This window comes from Schistocerca gregaria, chromosome 1 (assembly GCF_023897955.1).
Source record: "Schistocerca gregaria isolate iqSchGreg1 chromosome 1, iqSchGreg1.2, whole genome shotgun sequence".
Classification (NCBI taxonomy): Eukaryota; Metazoa; Arthropoda; class Insecta; order Orthoptera; family Acrididae; genus Schistocerca; species Schistocerca gregaria.
In genome coordinates this window covers 967,288,556-967,307,263 of record NC_064920.1, presented here as the reverse complement: position 1 = coordinate 967,307,263, position 18,708 = coordinate 967,288,556, and the positions used below count along the sequence as shown (strand labels likewise).

General features: G+C 41.5%; 1 protein-coding gene across 1 annotated transcript in view; it reads right to left on the bottom strand.

The window, feature by feature from the left end:
- The window catches only part of LOC126276491 (nucleolar complex protein 4 homolog A-like), a 132,498-nt gene that overhangs the window by 87,220 nt on the left and 26,570 nt on the right, over positions 1–18,708 (bottom strand). Inside the window, exons 3-4 of the mRNA XM_049977280.1 lie at positions 11,806–12,017; positions 8,305–8,548 (exon numbers count right to left, since the gene is read on the bottom strand). Of these exons, the coding sequence (XP_049833237.1) occupies positions 8,305–8,548; positions 11,806–12,017 (456 nt within the window). The remainder of the gene's footprint in view (positions 1–8,304; positions 8,549–11,805; positions 12,018–18,708) is intronic.

Below are 18,708 nucleotides of genomic sequence, written 5' to 3'. Positions count from 1 at the left end.
AAACACCGCACTCAAAATCCACATTTGCGAGAGTCGAGCCACCATACCAGCTGGGTATGAATCATATCTTCCATCAACTTGCAAACACAGCTGGTGAGAGAAATGGGGCATGGCTCGAAGAAAGGTTTCTTTCCTTACCACGCTTAGGTATGGGTATGATGGTGGATTCACGCCAACGTCTGGGAAATTTGCCCTCTGCCCAGATGCGGTTGTATGTGTTAATCAGAAAGTGCTTGCCCGCAAGAGAAAGATGCTGCACCATCTGAATGTGGATGGTGTCTGGCCCAGAGGCGGAGGAATGGGATGAACTGAGAGCATGATCTAGCTCCCTCACAGTAAAGGCAGAATTCTAGCGCTCATGTTTCAGATAAGAGAAGGGTATCACCCTAGCTGCCTCCGCTCATTTCTGATGGAGGAGGGCAGGGCGATAGTGGGAAGAGCTCGAAATGTCCACAAAATGGTGGCCCAAGGTGTTGGAGACGGCAATAGGGTATACAATGACATTGTCTTCTACTGTCAGACCAGAAACTGGGGAATGGATCTTGGTCCCAGAGAGCCAGTGGAGGTTAGCCCACATAACAGGGGAAGGGGTGGAACTTGTAAAAGAACTAGTGAATGAAATCCAGGTAGCTCTTTTGCTATCCCGAAGAATGCAATGACACTTTGCACGCATTTGTTTATAATGAATGCAGTTTGGCATGGTAGGATGACAAGTAAAAATGCGGAGAGCACGTCCCTGTGCGCAAATTGCGTCATGGCCTGCCTCAGTCCACCAAGGGACTGGGACACAATGTGGTAAATAGGAAGAGCGAGGAATGGAACGTTCTGCAGCAGTAAGGATAACATTTGTGAGATATTCCACCTGGTCATTGCAACTTGGGAAACCTTGTTCTTCGAAGGTCGCCAAGGTCACCAGGGAGGAGTAAAGCTGCCAGTCAGCCTTAGTAAGCTGTCATTTGGGTGTGCACACACATGGGGTAGGAGTCAGCAAACATATAGCATGGGGGGAAATGTTCAGTCGAGTAGGTGTCAGAAAGAACAAGCCAATCAAGGGGAAGGGCAAGCTGGGCATTGCAGAAGGATAGGTCCAAATGGGAATAGGTGTGCGAGGAGTCAGAAAGGAAAGTGGGTGCCCCAGTGTTACGGCAGAAGAGGTTAAGTTGGTTAAGATGGTCAGCCACGAGGGCACCTCTTTGACAGGTCCTGGGAGAACCCCAAAGGGGATGATGCGCATTAAAGTCACCGCGTAGCAAAAATATGGGAGGGAGCTGTCCAATAAGCTGAAAGAAGTCTACCCTGGTGACACTGAATGATGGAGGGACATAAATGGTACAAGGGGAAAAGGTCAGTGGGAAGGAACAGGCGAACTGCCATAGCTTGAAGATGGGTAGTCAGGGAAATGGATTAACTATGAAAGTCATCCTGTACGAGCAGCATGACAACCCTATCAGGTGGAATGTGAACCTCAGGGGAAGGTCAAAATGAACCAATAAGAAATGTTAAAGCTGAAAGCAGTCGTAAGGGCACAATTTTGTTTCCTGAAGGCAGAATACAAGGAGATGCTGCAATGCTAAAACCAGCATTAAATCCTCTTTGTGGGACCAAAGGCCGCAAACATTCCATTGGAGGAGAGCCAAGATGATGAGATGTAGGGGTGTTAGCTCAGTGGCTGCCAAGTGCCAGACTGCGAAGAATCACCACTACAGGGCACAGAAGCAGGAGGATCCTGCTCCATGGGGTCTACAGAAGCATTGGCTTGCTTATGTGGTCGGTCTGTGGAGTCCAACGCTGAAAAATGGTTGGTGGTGTGCATCGGTGACACAGAGGCCGCCTGGGCTAAGTTATCACATAGCGACACCGTTGAAGAGGATCTTCAAGTCGGCAAAGAAGAAGACCGTTTGCCTTTGGTGGACTTCTTCGAGTCTTTCCGGTTAGAGGAAGATTCGGGTGGTGCTTGGCTGGAACGACGGAGGATGTCTTCATGGGAGTACTACTTCTGCCCTTTCCATTCGACCGATTGTGTAGCTGGTGGCTTCGCCTCTTGAGGCGAGAGTCTGATGGCTTGTTGCACAACTGAACAGGGAGATGGCAATGCTACCTTGACACTGGGCTTTTCACAACCTCAGAGCTGAACTGGACGTCACATGTCCGCAAGGCCATGTCCTTCATAGGTTGAGGAGTAACAAGAACAGAACTATAGGTGCCAGATGGGAGAACGCAGGGTTTGTGACTAGCCAATAACTTGCAAGTGACTGGGTAAGGCACTTTTTCCTTTAACCAGATCTCTTGGACCCCCCACTCATCAAGATACATAGGACAATCCTGAGAGGTGGCAACATGGCCGCCATTGCAGTTGATACAGCGGGGAGGAGGCTGCGGACAATCACCCTCGTGCACATCCCTACCACAGGTGATACATTTGGCTGGATGTCGACAAGACATTCTAGTGTGGTTGAAATGATGACACTGGTAGCGGCGTATAAGGTTCGGAATGTATGGCCGGACTGTGATAATTTCATAGCCTGTTTCGATCTTGGATGGAAGCACCACTCTATCAAAGGTGAGAAAAAGAGTGCGGTTGGGTACTAAGAAGGAATATACCATTTTCATTACACGATAGACGGCATTGACACTCTGATCAGATAGGTAAGATTGGTTCAGCCTCAGTTAGACCATCGAGCAGCCTAGTGTAAATGACACCACAGGAAGAATTAAAGTTCTATGGGCCTCCACGCGAACAGGGTAGCCATGGAGAAGCAAGGTGACAAGCAATTTTTGTGCTTGAGAATCAGTAGTAGTCTCCAAAAGCAAAGTGCCTTCCCATAAACAAGAGCAGGATTTCACAGGGCTGGCAATTGATTCAACATCTTTCTGAATAATAAACGGATTTACCGTGGCAAAGGACTGACCGTCTTCAGTATGTGGGACCACAAGGAACCGTGGTGCAGCAAGAAGGGTCTCTGAATCATTGGCCTCATTACCTTTACCTTTTGGAGATGTTGATTGTGAAGATGACTGAATCATTGCAAGAAAATACCCCATGATTGCCAGCGTCTCCAATGGGATGCTCCTTCCAACTGGGGGCTCCCCTTCACATGGGGGTGCATCTGCCTTAGGTGATTGTTCACACCTCCCGAACACCTGACAGAGGGACCAATTGGCAATTTCGTAAGGTTGCAGCTCAGGCAGTCACCCCTCCCTGGGCCTAGCCTGTACCACGGGGTACGTGTGAACCTTACCTGTCGACTTGGGGCTGAGAATTACGTGTTACCCAGACACTTGTTACACGTCAGATGTGTGGACCAACCTTCAGAAGCGCACATGTAGGAAGAAGAGAAAGAGGAACGTCAAACATCGAAGCGGATGAACGAGAGGAGAAGGGAAACAAAGAAAGGAAAATGGAGGGAAAATATAATGCTGAGACTGTTCTTATGTCCGTGACAGACATTGCAGAAAATTTCCAATAACACCCCAGACATGTTCCCCAAGGAAGGGGAAAGAGAATAGCAAAAGGGTAGACAAAGCTGGGGCCCTGTGGTAGCCAAGCACGAACCCGCCAGAGACTGGCGAGCCCCCTGGGTGATCCAGTGGTGGGGATAAGGAAAATGCACAGGGCAGGGAGGGGAAGGGATACCATGTTGGGGTAAGGAAATGTGTAGTGTAGCTTGTGGGAGCATACAGGGACATGGTGGGGATAGCATGGGGCTGTTAGAAGCAATAGAGTAGTTTGGGAGGAAGAAAAAGAAGAGATATTGAAAGGGAAAAGGACTAGTGGATGCGTTAGTGGAATGGAAGGCTGTGTTGTGCTGGAGTGGCAGCAGGGAAGGAGATGGGTAAGTGCAGGACAGGGACTAGTGATGGATGAGGACAGTGGGGTTATGGGAATGTAGGATATATTGCAAAACAATTTCCCACCTGTGCAGTTCAGAAAAGATGGTACTGGTAGGAAGGATCCACATGACACAGTCTTTGAAGCTGTCTCTGAACTGAAGCACATTGTATTGGACAGCATGTTCAGAAACTGGGTGGTCCAGCTGTTGCTAGGCCAGTTTGCTGGTGGCTATTCATGGAGACAGACAGCTTGTTAGTCGATCCTCCAGTCCATCTCCAACCCAAAATTTGCACCTCAACCTAAAGAATGGTCACATCAGTACCTCTGTTTGTATTCAATCTACCACCCATCCACTAGTAGTACCTCCACTTCCGAAAGCTGTCATCCATTCTGTACCGAGAAGCGCCTTGCATACAGCCTAGCCACCAGTGGTTGTTAGATCTGCAGTGACAAACGGTCTCTCCAAATACTGAGGCCTCTATAGACTGAAATTACACATCTAACCTTGTTCAGAAACAGATCTCCTGTGCCCTGTCTCTCCAGTCACCTACCACTTGTCACACACCCACCACCTGCCCACAAAGGAGTAGAACCATTGTGACTCAGTGCCGTCCAGGACTGGAGCAACTAAGCACATTCTCTGACAGGGTTTTCACTATCCCTTGTTGTGCCCTGAAATGGGCAATACCCCACCCACTATCTTTCCCACCCCTCCCACAGTTGTATTCCACCGCCCACCAAAACTACGCAATATCCTTGTCTATTATTGCTCTACCTCTGCCCCAAACCTCTTGCCTCATGGCTTGTGTCCATGCAGTAGATCAAGATGCAAGACATGCCCCATACATCCTCCCACTACCATGTACTCCAGTCCAGTCACAGGCATCTCCTATCCCATCAAAGGCAGCACTACCTGTGAAAGGGGTCATTTGATCTACAAACTAAACTGCACAATGAATAACAAGCTGTCTCTTAATGTGAATGGTCACTGACAAACTGTAGTCAAGAGACAGCTGGGCCACCCTTTGCTGAACACGCTGCCCAATACAATGTACCTCATTTCAATGACTGCTGGATCCTTCCTACTAACACCAGCTTTCCTGAGTTCTGCAGGGAGAGCTCTACCTGCAACATATTTTACAGTCCTGTAGCCCCCTGGCCTCATCTATCCCCTTCCCTGCTGCAACTCCAGCACAACATAGTGTTTCGTTCCACCAATGCATCCACTATTCCTTTTCACGTTCAATATGTCTCCTTTTCCTTCCTCTCACACCTTCCGACGGCATCTACCAGCATCTACCGTGCATGATACCTCAAGCTACACTATATGTTCCCCCACCCCACCTTGCTAGCCCTTCCTGTTCCTGCACCATGCCTTCTCCTTACCACCACCACCACCACCACCACCACCAGACTGCTGCTTACATCATGCACAGTTACAAATCAGTCTGGCTGCAGTGGCCAGAGACAGTGGTCACATGCACATTGTGCTTGTGTGACTGCGTGCGGGCTTTCTACTTCAGAAGAAGACCTTTCGGCCAAAAGCTAAAATGTATGGCAGTCTTTCTGCTGTGCCTGTTTGGGACTCAAAGTGTCTTCTCTATGGTAAGTAGCAATCTTTTTCATAAAATTGTTGCTAATGCGTGTTTTGTTACATTTACAGGCAAATAAATAAATAAAAGTAATTAAAAACAAAAGGACATTATTTTGATTAAAGATTACAATGAACACAAGACTTTTGGTGGTGCACTAGCTACAGGTGACTACATAAATAATTTATATTTTAGAGCTATGTTGTAATGCTTTAGGATATTGCTCTCTGGGCACCAAGCTTCAAATTCTCTAAGTACAAGGAAAATTGAAGAGAGCCAATCAGTAAGGTCCCCTTGTTACATCTGTTCTTTTAAAATATGGTATACCAAGTTCCTATGGTAACTGGTGCACCTCCCTGTCAAAGGAAAATACATCATACTTAATATCATTCACCTTTTAATCACATTGCAGTACGGAGTGCATATCTCGGTTGAATCTGTGTAGTTAGTTCCAGTAACTGTAACTTGTTGCTCTTCTGCTTTTATCAGTCTCTGTGTGAGGTGCACAACTCGCTGTAATTGATCCTATTGTGGCCAGGTGGTGCATTACCGAACAAAGACAATGGGCCACCACTGGTGTTACTGGTATTACATTTCGTCAGAGTTATCGACTCAGTCGGTGTCCAGCTTTTTGGCACTTCAACGTGCTTGCACATTGTGAGGGGTTGGGTCTCAAGTGGCAGCTGGACTTTGATTAGTTTAACAACAAATCATACATTTCCATATGAGATCTGTATTCTGCATTGTTTTTGGCCAGTGGTACATTACGCAGTCACAACAGCATGAATTACAGCATGTTGTGCGTCTCACATACAGAAGTAAGGAATGAAAGACACTGGCTCATCTGGATCTTGGGAGTCCAAAAAGTTTCTCAGATGTTTTCACATGGATCCAGAAAATATCCCTCCACCAATGATATCTGAACTCTATCGAAGACAGCTACACAAAACTTTCGTTGACAGACTTCACTCAATAGATTTTCCCCCTATCTCAATCATGAGAAGACCTATATTGGCACTCGTAGGTAAATTATCCTCAGGCAGCTTTTAACATGAGGCCCCTCTGACAACTTAAAACATTTCATTTAATAGAGAATTCGTAATTCCCTTTCTCTTTAAAACATGACAATGGTGCCCCACAGGGCATTCTTTGAAGTGTGCCCATTTTCCTTCCTTGCTTTTTAACTAACAACATAACATCCCCAGTGAAAAAACTATCCTCTGTACTTCAATTTGTGCATGATTTCTCTTTTTTCTGTTGTTTCTTACTTTCACACTAACACATCATCAATTGCAACTGACAATGAGCAGATTGGAAGAGTGGGTGAATAAGAAATGTTTTGAGTTCATGGTGTGATACAATGAGCAGTTTGTGATCCAAGTTGTGTTCAGATAACCATATACCTTCACACAGAGTGCATTATATATTTCAACTAGAGGTCAAAAGCAAATTCCAGTGGGGACCTGTCCCTTATTTTAGCTGATTGTGAGTTGAGTACATTAAAGCTTTCAAAATGTTATTTGCTTAAGTTTTTTGGCAGGAGGTTTTAGCATTGCAGACTGGTGAATTTCTTCTGTACTAGAATACTGAATAGTTAAGAGTACATAAAATTAGGTTACAATCCCTGCAGAATCACAGCTTTAATGTTCAACAAATTCAAAGCAGCTGTGGAACCGAACATACCGGGTGATCAAAAAGTCAGTACAAATTTGAAAACTTAATAAACCACGGAATTATGTCAATAGAGAGGTAAAAATTGACACACATGCTTGGAATGACATGAGGTTTTATTAGAAAACACACACACACACACACGTGATGATCGTGTGCTCAGCCACCACTTTCGTCATGCTTAGCCTCCCAGGTTCCCAGCCCTCAGTCTGTGTGATTATTGGCTTTGGGGTTACCTGAAGTCGCAAGTGTATCGTGATCGACCGACATCTCAAGGGTGGTGAAAGACAACATCTGACACCAATGCCTCACCATAACTCCACACATGCTTTTACAGTGCTGTTCACAACATTATTCCTAGACAACAGCTATTGTTGAGGAATGATGGTGGACATATTGAGCATTTCCTGTAAACAACATCATCTCTGCTTTGTCTTACTTTGTTATGCTAATTATCGCTATTCTGGTCAGTTGAAGCGCCATCTGTCGGACTTTTTTTGAATGTTTGTATTTTTTTGGTTCTAATAAAACATCATGTCATCCCAAGCATGTGTGTCTATCTACATTATTCCATAATTTATTCAGTTTTCAAATTTATACTGACTTTTTGATCACCTGGTACATAAATTGATTGCTATGCTCACTTGTTTGAAATCTGCAATGCTGTCAAAAATAAGAGGTAATGGATATTTGAGGACATGCAGTACTAGATAAGCAGACTTGTAGGTAATTGCTCCTCAATAAAGTAAGTGACAGAATTATAAACATGTTAAAAATTCACAAAGTCAATGTTACGAAAAAAAGGTAGTGAAAATATGCCACAGAAAAAAATTAAGCTACTAGAGCTCATCCGGATAAACAAGAATAGAGATGAATATAGAGAAGCCCGTTACATTTCCTAGCAAGACATTTTTCAACAACGTCTTCCACATATTATCTGAGAAAGGTGCATACAACTATCGACAGTCTGAAGACCTCTTTACTACAAGCAGGTATGCTTTGAGGAATATGAATAAGAGTACAGATGTAGAGGTACATGATATAATTAATGGCATTTCTGAACAGTTTGCAGGACATCTCTTCATATAATACTGATGCCGAGGTAAATGAAAACTTCTAGACTGCTTATCTTTATAAAAATAGCAGGTAAGGGTTTTAGAATTGTTAACTGAATTATAATTCTAGAAATAAGGACACAGGAAAGCAAACCTTCACTGCTGTATAGCAACAAAGTCATTTTTCCTTCCTCTTCCTTCCTTGGGATTGGAATTTTATCCAGTAATTCAATTAAGTTATTAAGAAAAATCTCGTTGGGTTTACTTTCCATAACAACTATTGAAGGAAGCACCTTCCAAGTAAACTGTAAGAAGTCTTTGCATGATGTATATTCAAGTAGCCTGGTAATTAGTTGACTGTTTGCCCTCTCATTTGACAGAAGTTTGCTGATGATAAACTGTAAAAGAAGAGCACATATTTTTAAAATTTAAACATAATTTTAAAAGTTTGGCTGCTACCCAACATTCATAATGCTCATTAAAAAAAAAAAGTTATCACTGTACTAAAATCTACCAAGAAGTAAGTCTGCTATTCATAGTGACAATTAAGTTTCACTTTTCTATATCTGAGAAGAAAGTATTTGGATAAATGAGTGTAGATAAAACAGTTAATATACAATGCGGAATGACAAAATCAGTTACACACATATTTCACAAAAATAAAATTATATAGATATCATTGACTTAATTGAACAAGGAACAGTAAAAAGATTCCAAAAAAATCTTTGTAGTATGCTGATCATGCAGTCTCCTTTTCTCTTCAAGAGAAACAGGATGAACCAAGCAATGTCTTCAGCACAGGTCTTTGGCAACCATTGTGGGAAAAATCCTGACAACACCAAAAACTTTAAAATATGTTCCACATTTTCTCATAAAATGTTTAAAATGAAGTATATGTCCCTCAGTACATCAACACACAAAAGAGGCCAGTAATATGCACACTTTGCAGCAAGGTAAAATAATGTTAAATTTGTGCCACTGAGATCAGGGAGTCATAAACAGTAAACACTTTTGATACTTTTCTTGAGCAAAAGCAAAAATCTATTGTCATGTATAGATTAAAAGAGAGCTTCCTCTTGTTATAGTGGGTGACTTCTCTTTGCCTCAAAGAATTCCTTCTCCTGATGACAAAAGAATCTCTTGATCATCAATAACTGCCTTGTCTGCAATGCTAGGTGCGCCAACTAACTCGACATGTGCTACCAAAATTTTCAGCTGATAATCTTGTTTCATTTGCTCTTGTGTTGTAAAAAATGAGTAAATCTGCACTAAAAATGGTAAGTTCATATTTCAAAAATCTGCTGAGTCTTTAGAATAAACAATTTATCAGACATGTTGGATCTTTCTGTGGACATTCATTAGTATGTACTGGCACACCATTACAATGTCAAATGAAGGACTTAATTGTTGTGGAAAGCAGTATTTTTGTAGTTTACACACACAAGTTAGGTCCTGAATGCTCCCAGAGCAACAATAGAAATCACTCTAGCTGAACAGACTATGACTTTCTCTTGTTAAAATGCTACTCTGTTGTGCTTTGCACAAATAACAAATGACCTCACTGCTCAATAACCACTTATGTAAATGGGACAGGGTTCTGTGCTTAGATTCTTCATTAAATATACAAATGAATGAATGAAAAACATTCTATAATTCATAGAGGAGGCATTGAGTAGCAGACATGCACATTTATAAGTAGAGTCTATTGGACAAAGTCCTTTGTCAGATATATAAAAACCCAGATGGCCATTAACATCTCTGGATGTGGAGGCTTATTCCATCCCGGATCTTCCATTGTTGGAAAAATTATATATTTATATGATTCAACTGTGACTGTTAAAAATGAAGAATACAGCAATCTCCCCCCCCCCCCTCCCTCCCAAAAAATATAAATGTAATCTCAAATCTGTTCTGGCACACAGACAGAAATATCAGTTTGAAGAAAGTCAAAAGATGTAATAGATGTTACCCTGTAACAAGTGTAGCAAGAAGCAGTTGTTGTAAAATCACAAAAATATTTTGCCATTCACCATGAATATAATATGAGTTGTACCTAACAACATTTACATACAATTACATGAAATGCATGGCACAGGGCACTTAGCACAATGGCATCAGGGGTCATCCTACTGGGTAGTTGCAGTTCTCTTGCAGAAGTTGTATAACACCACAACAAGTGTGCCATGATATTGGTCTTCCTGTGGGCAGTAACGAGCCACGAATGTTGTCCAACATAAATTGTGGCCTGACCTGTGTCACTTTAGCACTTCCACAACTGATGAACGAGACAGACAGACAGATCTGAAGCATACACGACAAAATGTCATTTATTGCCATTTAAAGTCATTTATTGGACTGAAGTGACTGCCTTTGTAGCTTGTAAGCTGTTGAAATGTCTACTATCTGTGCTTCATTGAATGCATTCACATTTTACAACTGCAGTCTCTGTGCCACAATGCAACACACTGAAACACTAATACTCAATCTGGGTGGAATGGGCCAGCTCATACAGTAATACAGGGCAACACTAATAGATGGAAATATCCTGGGGTTGTCGTGTATAATAGAGGTCTCAAGCTATGTAACATGGCAACTGTTATCCCCAGTATCTACACAGAGTTAAAACACCATACTTTTTCAGAAAAGTAATTCTCATTCTTTGAGAATCATATATATTACACCTTTCTATTATTTAATTTTAATGAGAGTTTCCCATGGAAATCAGAACAAGATTAGAATTTTAATTAGCATTGTTTATTACTTGTAGTAATGAAAACAAAAGTCTGCTTGAAGGAAACAATATGTCAAATATATCAGTCATCTATAATGCTTGACAGATTTTGTACTGTATGGCACAACAGATTTCCACTAGTTTTAGGTGTGAATTATAAGGGGTGATCAAAAAATGTCCACTTCAGAATCAGAACGCCAATCAGACAGAAGGTTTCATGTGCAATGAAGCAATCATCCAACCGATGCACAAGGTTGAAGATACTCATTTGGTAAAACACTGTGTCCTGCTGTGTGAAGAAAATTGTAACTGCCTGCTGCACATCTTTGTCCGACAGAAATCATCGACTCTTCAGGAATTTTTTTAACTGCATGGGGGAGATCACCCCTGTCGCACAATTCCACAACAGTGATTTTTCACAGATGTGCTCCTCCATACACATTCTTCATTCTCTACTGGATGTCTCCGATGTTTGTTCTTTAGCAGAAAATAATAATAGCACTTTGGTCCTGTATGGATGCATTTGGTAATAATGTCACCCTAATTCATGATTCTGGGTTTACCACATGCACATCAGAAAGACATGAATCACACGCTAATCCTCTGACTACTTGTCAGTGCTTATATACCCACATTAGAGTTACACTACATTGCATATACACTGCAGCAGCACCTTTAATGAAAACTTTTTGGTCACCCCTTACACAACATTTTACTTTTACTTACTTAAATACCTGAGTCAAACAAATAGACTATACAAGATCTAGTGTGAAAAGCGTAAAGAGAAAATCTTCCTAATTTCTCAGCATGACATACAAGATAAATATATATTCAGAAATAACAGTATCTCTTCACTAAGAAAGAAATTTGGGAGATTAATAGTACTTGCACAGCAAGCCACAAAAAGCAAAACAGTAGGTTTACCTTTAACCTGTTCAAAGGAAAATAGTATTCACTATTTATTGTATTCTCCAATGGGTATCTTCCTTCCAGTACAATGTAAAGTTTCACAGCACTCGACAGAGCTTGTAACTGTGCTGCAAGTTTTCCTTTCTCTATGGTCCACAACAACTTGTCGAAGTATTCCTCATATCTTTCTCGCAGCCACAATTTATATATTTGTTCTGCATCACTCTCTGCAATAAGACAGACAAATGTTAATACAGTAATTCAGAATCACTTGATGGGTGTTTAAGCATAGCCATTGCCCCCACACCTAGTCTGTAAAGATTTCCCACACCATATCCTCACACACCCCTAATCCTCCCATCACCCCCAAGAATCAGTTACAACAGAGTAGTTCCCTTGTCACCCATTATCACCCTCGATTGGAAAATCTGAACGATATCCTTCATCAGAGCTTTGATTATTAATCACGATGCCCTTAAATGGAGCATCATATCCAAAATCCTTCCCAGCATTCCCACAACCACCCAACCTACACAACATGCTAGTACATCTGTACGCCACTCCCAACCCCCTTGCCTCAAGGAACATGTCCTTGTGGAAGACCCAGGTGGAAGACCTGCCCAATTCCCCCACCCAGCACTTTCTACCAATCTGGCTACAGGCTTATCCTACCCCATCAGAGGCAGGACCACCTGTGAAAGCAGTCACTCTACTGCAATCACTCCACAGCTTTTTATGTTGGTATGATGAAACCAAGCAGCTTTCCACCAGAATGAATGGCCACTGCCAAACTATGGCAAAGAGCAGATTGGTTGGTTGGTTGTTTGGGGGAAGAGACCAAACTGCGAGGTCATCGGTCTCAGCGGATTACGGAAGAACGGGGAAGGAAGTCGGCCGTGCCCTTTCGAAGGAACCATCCTGGCATTTGCCTGGAGAGATTTAGGGAAATCACGGAAAACCTAAATCAGGATGGCCAGACGCGGGATTGAACCGTCGTCCTCCCGAATGCGAGTCCAGTGTGCTAACCACTGCGTCACGGCAAAGAGCAGAGCTGACAACTCAGTGGCACAACATGTAGCTGAGCACAAAATGCTCGATTACAAGGCAGCTTCACAAACTAGGTCTTCTGCATTCCTCCCTCCACCACCAGATTTTCTGAATTCTGCAGATGGGAGTTATCCTTGCAGTGCATCCTTCACTCCTGTAACCCTCCTGGCCTCAGTCTCTATTAACCGACTGTCCCCATACCCTCCACCCAACAGTTACCTATTTCTCTGTCCTAGCACTCTCTCCCAATTAATGTCACTATGGCATCTTCATCACGCACAACTCACCACTAGCTGGCTGCCGTGTATCACATGCCAACCTCAGACACTTGCCATTCTTCCCCCACGCTCCTGGACTCCTAGCCAGCAAACTAGCTACCTCGCCTTGAGCCACTAGCTACTCCGCTCCAACTTCTCCTCCTGCCTCCCACGTTCCTCTGCCTCTACCCACCCCACCTGATATAATATCCACTCCACCCAGACCACCTGCAAAAAGGCAGTCATGGCACTGTGCATCTAGATGGCACCATGTAGGGGCACAAATGTGTGTGTGCTTGCATGTGAGTATGTGTGGTTTTTGTGCATGTATTTGTACTCTAGCTCAAGACAGGATTGATTCCGAAAGCTAGTAAATCTTTCTTCTCTTTTTGTGTGCCTGTCAACAGCTCAATGCTTCTGCTATTTGTTGAATGGACTCCTAAACTACTTGAATGTGCCCAAGACTATTTGTGAATTATGGAAGTATTCGAGGACTTTTCTGCAAACTGTGTTAAAACTTGCAAAGAACACACAAAAAAATAACTGAAGTAGAATGATAGAGGAAACAGAAAATATTTATTTTTGTTCAAATGGACTACTGTATCAATCGCACAAGGTCACAGAATACACTTGCAACTTATTAAAAGAAAGATATCAGAATAATGAAATGCTCAATTATGAAATTACAGAGTGACAGTGATATAACAACAGGCATGCTAGCTTAAGAATTTATTTCAATTTAAAAGGGATACTGAAGTGGAATGTGCTGGCGATGGTCTATAAGTATGGACTATTTCATCATTCATCTGGAATGAATAGGAAAAAACTATGGATAAAAAAAAGGTCTGGATGGCTGGATCAAGTAAAAAAGTCTGTATTCACTTTACATTAGCAGTTTTTTCTACTTTCAGATTCATTTGAACAGTTACCATAACATAATCAAGTAGAGAAAATATTAATGCAATAAGTGTAATGCATACTCCTCCATTAATGGCAGTGAGTAACACTGCTGCAATACTATTCAGTGAACCTAAAGCATTGCTGTGAAAACAGATTATCAGGAGAAAAGCTTTCAACTTGGGTATGAAACCCTGTGGTCTGTCACTAAAAGCTCTGCTGGAAACAATTTAAAATGTAGGTTACATAGTGTTGCACTATTTTTTGAAAGGAATTTGATAATACTCATATGTCTTATATTTACTGTTTGCTGTGCCGTCTAAAAATTTCATGTTTTTAACAATCACTCTCATAGGTGGATGTATTGTACTTTGTGTACTTCAGTACATGGACAAAATGAATATCTCAACAGTATTTATCCAATATTTATTAATAATTATGCTAGTTACTGCCCAATTTTGGGAATACATTTGTCACTCAGCATACATGACTTACTAGAAAAAGATCAAGCCAATAAAATAAAAATTATTTGAAGCTATTAAGACGTGACAATACATGTCAACCACTTAAAGTGCTGTCTTTAATGCAGTGGCGGATACTTATGGGGGGGGGGGGGGCACCCCCATTGTTACCCATGCCGCCCTCATCAGTCATCCCACATGCTATTCGTTTGTTTCTCAATTCAGTCGACTCGACTGAATTGAGTTATCGAGTAGTTGTACTTTCCTATGTAGCACATGCATCATTGTATTTTAAACGTTTCTGTCTGGTAGCTAACACATACCTACGAGAAAAGCCACGGCCACTCTAGTGATCTCGATACGATATTCCGTCTGGCATTTGTTCGAGAGAAGTCATGAATATTTTACTGTTTTCTTGTACACAGAACCTTTGATACGTAGCATTATAAATATGAACTAATTGCAGATTAGGAAGCTAGTTTACATTCAGAAGCAGAAATATTTAGCACCATCTCCTTGAGTTTTTTCTGTATCTGCCACTGCTTTAATGTTTTTTGTTCGCTATCATGCACTGTCACCAACACATGTTTATTTTATGAGGAGTGACATATGATCTAACTGATCATGTTCACTTGACAATGACCAAGGTGTCAAAACTGACCTGTTGCTTGATTGTTAATAAATACAATCACGGCAGGATAAACGATCTCGTATTAGCTGCCAATGCAAGAATCCCCAACTCACTAGAGTGAAAATCTCATTTTGGTCACTAAATAAACATTCACAAACTTATTAACTAACATCACATACTCATTTTTCACCCCACATCCCGAAAAGTACCTTCATTCTACAAGCAGCAGTACTATTGTATATTGCAATTTATGATGATTATAATTTTCTCTCTTTTTCTTGTTTAGACGCTTCATCACTGAATATTTGTCTGTCTGGGAAAGTCTGTTTGAGAGCACAGGTTATACAAAGACCTAAATACATTGCTAAGGTAACATTTATAAATTACCCTGCCAATGAAGCACCCAGAAGACATGGTTGAATGTCAATGAAACTTCACCATCAGCGAATATGTAAATGATTAGAGTTGCAATTTTCTGTAACAGGTAGAGTGGCTACCAGTGTACATTAATGTTGTTTGTGTTTAGTGTTGCTGCTAGGCCTGGTCCAGTATATATGGGGCATGAACAGCATCAGATGTTGAGAGACCTCTGAGAAGGACGTGGAGGTGCCACATACCACGTGAGACAGTGTTACCAGCACCTGACAAAGTTTAAAAGGAGCCCCATTGTGTATCTCCATTTGGTCCAATGGGCAAATCCTGCAATACCCAGAATTCTGGGACATCCAGATGTGACAGACAGCCAATGTTGGACCTTATGGGTATGTGAGGGCAGGCATACTCATTATCAAGGGTCTGGTTGACAACATCTGATCAAGACAAGGGAGGATCGCTGTGCACCAAGCGCATTATAATCTCTTCTCATCTGCACCTTCCATCTCAAAGCAAGTAATAGACCCCTGGCAAAATTCTTTGTCATTCTGCACCGTCAATCAGAGACTAGCAGCAGCCGTACTATGGAATTACTGTCCAATACATAGATTGCCATTAATGTTGCAACACAAATGGTTGTGTTTGCAATGGTGTCATGACAAGAAAGCATGAATTGCTGATGAATGGCAGTGCACTGTGTTCATCGATGACGTTGTACACTACCCCACATGACCATTGCCAGCGAGGGCTGTGGCAACCTCGGAAGACGTCTCATTCGTCCATTGTCTTGGAGAGGCACAGACAGCAGTGTTACTGCCGACAAAATGTTGCGGTGAGCCACTGAGTATGAATTCTGGACATGGTTGGTAGTGATTGTGGTAATTCAGATGGCACAATCGTATGTCACATACATCTTGTATCCTTATGCGTTACCTCTCATGCAACAGTATTGTTATGTCATTTTTCAGCAGGATAATGCTTGTCCACAGACGGTACTTTCTCTGTGAACGTGATGTGGTACTCCTGTAGCCACCAAGATACCTATGTCTGTGTCCAATAGAACATGTGAGATCAGATTGGATGTCAATTACACCCCAGTTCCAATATACAGGATATCAAGGACCAAATACAACAGTTGTGGTAATGTTTTCATCAGGAGAAGATACAATGGATTTACTATGCACTTCCCAACCATACGTATTCATGGCAAAGGGAGTGTAACATAGTACTGATAAGTGGGCTCATACTGCCAAGTTCTTTGTAAATTTGACTCAATTTTGTAATCATTGACATAATATCACACATCCTCTAAATCTCGATGAAGCTTCACTTTGTTTCATAAAATACTGTAGCACCCTTTCCATACAGAAGACAAAACCTGATGGTTCCCACAGCAAAGTCCATGCAGAAAATGAAAAAAACTGTAGACACTCGATGTTGGTACATAAAAAAACACAACATACAAACTGCCATATCTCGGGCAACAATGTCATATGAATTTACAAACTTTATAATTCAGAAAAAGGTAATGTAGTTGTGCAGTGTTGGTAAATAAGTTGTACGGGTCATTACTTCTTGAACAGAACATAGTGAAGGGAATACTTTACCTCATAATATTCAGTGGGTAGTTGATGCTTCAATGCCAACATGATAATGCAGACTTTGTTTCTGCTTATGTGCTACTGAGTTCCAAGTTAGTAGCAAAGGAACCTCCCATAAATCTGCTTCAACAATGGACTGGTCATTCAGCAGCCCAATAAAAGGTTCCCCATTCAGAAAGCCATAACCCCAAACAATATTTTCATGTGGTACTTTACTGATGACAAGAGGTTTTGCTTTCCATTTCATGTAAATGTCATTGAGTTAATGAAACACACTTCAACAGCAGTCGCAAGAGTGTGATTTATATACCAAGTTCAAAAAGTTTATACTTAGGGTCAAATCATACTTTAATGGTAATGGGAGAAAACTACATTTTATACATGCTTCCTGTTTTTGCTGTCTTTGATATGAATGCAATGTAATACCCATTTATGGAGCACAACTATGTTGATTATATGCAGCATTTGTTTCATGATGTCAGAATGTAAGAAAAAAATATTCTCCGTAAAATTCATAAAAAAACTACAGAATAGGAAAAACAGTATTTGTAGCAGAATACAAAGTACCAGCACCAATTTTATTCAAGACACACAGGCTGACATATACAGTGGAATTCTGTCAAGTGTAATATCATACTACAATTTGTATTAAATTTTCTATTACACAGGAAAGATTTCTACAATTCGAGATGCAGATGTGCACGAAACAGCATCTATATTCAAAGTGTGGAGTGAATAATTTAAAATAATACAATGTGTACAACTTTGCTTTCGCCATTTTCCCCCTAACATTTGAGGCTTTAATGAAACAAATTGGTTACGCATGTATCATTCAAAGCATTTTCCATCACTGGCCACTACTTTCTCCCATCTTTCAGGCAGTGTACAAATCACGCATAAAAGAAATTGTTCATCTTTTGAAGCGATCCATGAATCGCTCCAATTTGTGACTTCTTCATGAGGTAGGAAGTGTTGGTCAGTCAGGCCACGCGATATTTATCTCAATACGTTATAGTCAGAGGGAGCAATGTCTGGAGAATACGGCAGCTGGGGTAGGACTTCCCATTTTAAAGTTTCCAAGTATGTTTTGACGTCTTTTTCAACATGGGGTCAAGCGTTGTCATGCTGCAAAATCACTTTACCATGGATCTCACTGTATTGCGGCCGTTTGTCTTTTACTGCTTTGAAATGGCTTGCTGTGTCACTACCACTAATCATGCCAATTCTTCTTGAGTTTGAAGCGAGTGGTTGGGAAGGGAGTGAGACAGGGTTGTAGCCTCTCCCCGATGTTATTCAATCTGTATATTGAGCAAGCAGTGAAGGAATCAAAAGAAAAATTCGGAGTAAGTATTAAAATCCATGGAGAAGAAATAAAAACTTTGAGGTTCGCCGATGACATTGTAATTCTGTCCGTAACAGCAAAGGACTTGGAAGAGCAGCTGAACGGAATGGACAGTGTCTTGAAAGGAGGGTATAAGATGAACATCAACAAAAGCAAAACGAGGATAATGGAATGTAGTCGAATTAAGTTGGGTGATGCTGTGGGAATTAGATTAGGAAATGAGACACTTAAAGTAGTAAAGGAATTTTGCTATTTGGGGAGCAAAATAACTGATGATGGTTGAAGTAGAGAGGATATAAAGTGTAGACTG